At 42.7% G+C, this 3,341-nt stretch overlaps 1 protein-coding gene across 1 annotated transcript in view; it reads right to left on the bottom strand.

Annotated features, from left to right (window-relative positions):
• Positions 1 to 26: 26 nt before the first annotated feature.
• The window catches only part of SRSF6 (serine and arginine rich splicing factor 6), a 24,294-nt gene continuing 20,979 nt past the window's right edge, over positions 27 to 3,341 (bottom strand). The window contains exons 3-6 of the mRNA XM_019539815.1: positions 2,004 to 2,119; positions 1,589 to 1,797; positions 1,121 to 1,210; positions 27 to 985 (exon numbers count right to left, since the gene is read on the bottom strand). Coding sequence (XP_019395360.1) covers positions 622 to 985; positions 1,121 to 1,210; positions 1,589 to 1,797; positions 2,004 to 2,119 — 779 coding nt within the window. The 3' untranslated portion in view covers positions 27 to 621. The remainder of the gene's footprint in view (positions 986 to 1,120; positions 1,211 to 1,588; positions 1,798 to 2,003; positions 2,120 to 3,341) is intronic.

Genomic DNA, 3,341 nt, shown 5'->3' with positions numbered 1-3,341 from the left:
TTTGGCAAGTTAAGATACAGCACAAGTGCTTCCAACTTGAGTTTATTGCTGGTCTGAAATTTGCCTAGTTAATATATATATATATATTAACTGTATATATAGTTCCCACTTTGCTTCCAAAAACTGAAATAGCCAAGGCATCTACGCTGACCTGTTCAACAATGCTTTTGTGCCTTTGATAGCAAGACGTAACCTTTTATGTTACTAAGGTCCGTAATTTTAAAACAGTGAAAAATTAAAGGGGGGCGGGGGGGAGATGTTCTCAAAAAAAGCCTGAATTTAAGCGTCTTATGCTCAAGAGTTTATTTTAATATAAAACCCACTTTTGTCTTAACAGCAGTCAAATTATGTCTGCTGAAATGCTAAAAATCAAAAGTTTAACTTTATTTTCCTAGAAAAAGGGGACTCTCTTTCTGCTCTTACCACCATTTCCACACCATCTCATCCTTTCACCAAATTTAGATACAAATCAAACCTTTATGCCTCATTACTTGGTTCTCAGGCCATTCCTTTCTGCAAAAGAAGAAACCAACTTCTGAAGGACTAACATAAAAGACTAATGGCCTGGCAAGTAGTAAAACGTTCCATAATAGTGTGCAAAGTAAGAGGAGAGTTCTAGTCTTAATCTCCTGAACTAGATCTTGATCGTGAGCGAGACTTTGAATGAGATCTGGAGTGGGACCTTGATGCAGCTCTTTTGGATGGTGACTCTGAACGAGCTTTGGCAGAGGCTTGCTGCTGTGGTGAGTTGGAACGAGACCTACTCCTTGATCTGGATTTAGACTTAGCATCTCCTTTACCATTTTCTTTGGGAGAGCGAGACATGGACCTAGACCTGCTGCGAGACTTCTCAGATTTTGCCTTGGATCTGCTGCGGGAGCGGGAACCCCGGTCAGACTTAGGTTTAGATTTGCTCTTTGATCTTGACTTCCTGCTTTTAGATCTGGAACGTGAACGATCTTTGCTCCGTGACCTGGATTTAGATCTTAAGAGAACAAAATATTTTATAGCAACTGAAAAAAATTACTCATGTCAGTTTTATATACAGCCACAGTTACCAGGGAAGGGTCACAATTTCTAATTTAACAGAAATAGCCAATAAATAATGTACATTACTCACCGTGACCGGCTTTTAGAGACACTACGGGATCGGCTGCGGCTACTCCTGCTCCTGCGACTTCTGCTTCGCGACCTTCTTCTAGAGCGTGACCTGGCAATGTTTCAAAGTAACCTTGTGAACATCTATGCATGTTGAGAATTTCACAACAATTTCTGGGGGGGGAGGGGGCACACACAAAGGCAGGCAAGTCACCAATCAACATACAGTAAGAATGCCATCTGACACTGAACTATTTATGATGTTTCAAAAGGTAAACTGTCTTTCCTGATATGCACCTGATCACTTATGTAATGTTTTATCATAGAAAGTTTTTCCCCTACACATCCTAACAATCAACTTATCTGTAAGTTGTAATCTAATTAAAGGAAATGATTACTCTCTCGAGTTAAGACCAAGTATAACAGACTCTTCTACTGCTAGCAGGAGACTTTTGAAACATTTGATTTGATCTTTATAGCAAAAGGTTACCTTGACCGGCTGCCAGAGTAAGATCGCCTATGGCTTGAACGTGGCTTGTCCTCAACCAGCCTTATCTTCCTGCCATTTATCTCTGTGCCATCCAATTTGTCCAGGGCACGCTTCATATCGGAGTAAGACCGAAATTCTATTACCCCTTCATTTGTGCGTTCTTTGTGAGCATCTGCATAGGTTACCTCACCAGCTTGCCTCATGAAATCCTTCAGAGAACAGATGAAGAGTTACATAAGCATTTCATGCTTCTGGAATGTAACATGCCTAAACAGAGATAAAACTCACCAACAGTGTCAACAGGCATACATGAATAAGTTCCAAATGGCTTTCCCAAATCATGAACATTCACAATAAAATGGAAGTATTGGGACCGAGCAGGAAGCTAGACTAACATTGTCACATTAATACGTACTTTCAAATCCTGCCAACTACAGCGACTGGAAAGGTTTTCAACAATCAGTCTGTACTCTGTACGCACAGGTGGTCCATATTTATCTCTTCCCGATTGTCTGCGACTGCTATATCCACCTTTATTGTGCAAAGAAAACAAGTCAGACTCTCTCATAGTGTGAAGAAAGCAAAACGTTCTGAAAAAGTTAGTTAAATACAGATTACATTTACTGGAGTAGGACTTTTATCTTTCTAAGCCTCCAACAAAGTTGCAATTTTGCCATAATCTATATTAATGGCAAATCAAATAGACTAAAATCCTACAAGTCTGTGCTCCTAAGATCTGTTAGAGTGACTGCTCCTTTATTAGATTTACCTTGCTAAGTTTTATTTTACAGAACATTGTAAAATATAAAACTTAACTGATTACATGCATTTCTACATTTTACAAAAACGTTACTAATTACACTAAGTACTTACATCACAGTATGAGGTTTTTGGTGGTGGTTTGGCCACAAAACACGCAAGGTTAACAGTCACCTAGTTCAGTTTAACCAGTTTTGTCTAACCCTTGGAATCCTCACCATCACCCTGCGTCTAATGGCAAAAGGCTGCTGTCGTCATGGCTTCCGGTAAGGTCAGCCAAAGGGTCATAGGGCAAGGGTCACACAATGTATGGAAAAGCCATGGCCAATCAGGAAAGGCAGTCATCTTAGCCTCAGTGGACACAGCCTCAGCCCCACTGGTCACTTTTAAATTGAAACATCAAGGACTTGTTAAAAAGTTTGAATTGAACATGCAACAAGTTTAAAAAAAACAACATACATTTGAATTCGCAAAACACTTGTAATACAAAGATCCCCGCCCACCCAGCCATGAGCCTCTCAGACTTTTCTGAGACTAGGCTTCGTGCTTTTAAAGCACAGCACCAGGCCAATTCAACTCCACTCAGCTCAGCAACTTAAAACAAGCTCAGTGTATAAAAAGCCTTCACAGGTGACATCTCCCGCTCACTGCAAGCTCCTCCCCCCGGCTATGTTCTGTTTAGTCAACAAAAACATCCCCTAAGTCTACTTCCAGTGCCCCCCCCACCCTCCATCAGGGATGCACCATCACCCCTGCCACCAAAGGGTCCCAAGTCAGTACAACATGAGAGAGGTGCTGTTGCCGAACATCCTCCTTAAGGAGTCCTTGTCAGCTTGGCAAATCCCACCCCCCCTCCCCTCGTTAGAAGACACCCACACGCACGGCTGGGTGCAAAGCCCCACCGCAGCCACGCACTAGGGAGCCCCCCAACGGCTCTAAGCCCCGCGCCCCGGGAGGTGCCCCGCTCCCCTGCCCCCCGGGGCCGGGGCCCAGC

The sequence above is a fragment of the Crocodylus porosus genome, unplaced genomic scaffold (genome assembly GCF_001723895.1).
Source record: "Crocodylus porosus isolate Cpor-Errol unplaced genomic scaffold, CroPor_comp1, whole genome shotgun sequence".
NCBI classification, from domain to species: domain Eukaryota; kingdom Metazoa; phylum Chordata; order Crocodylia; family Crocodylidae; genus Crocodylus; species Crocodylus porosus.
This window is presented reverse-complemented; position numbering and strand designations above follow the sequence as displayed.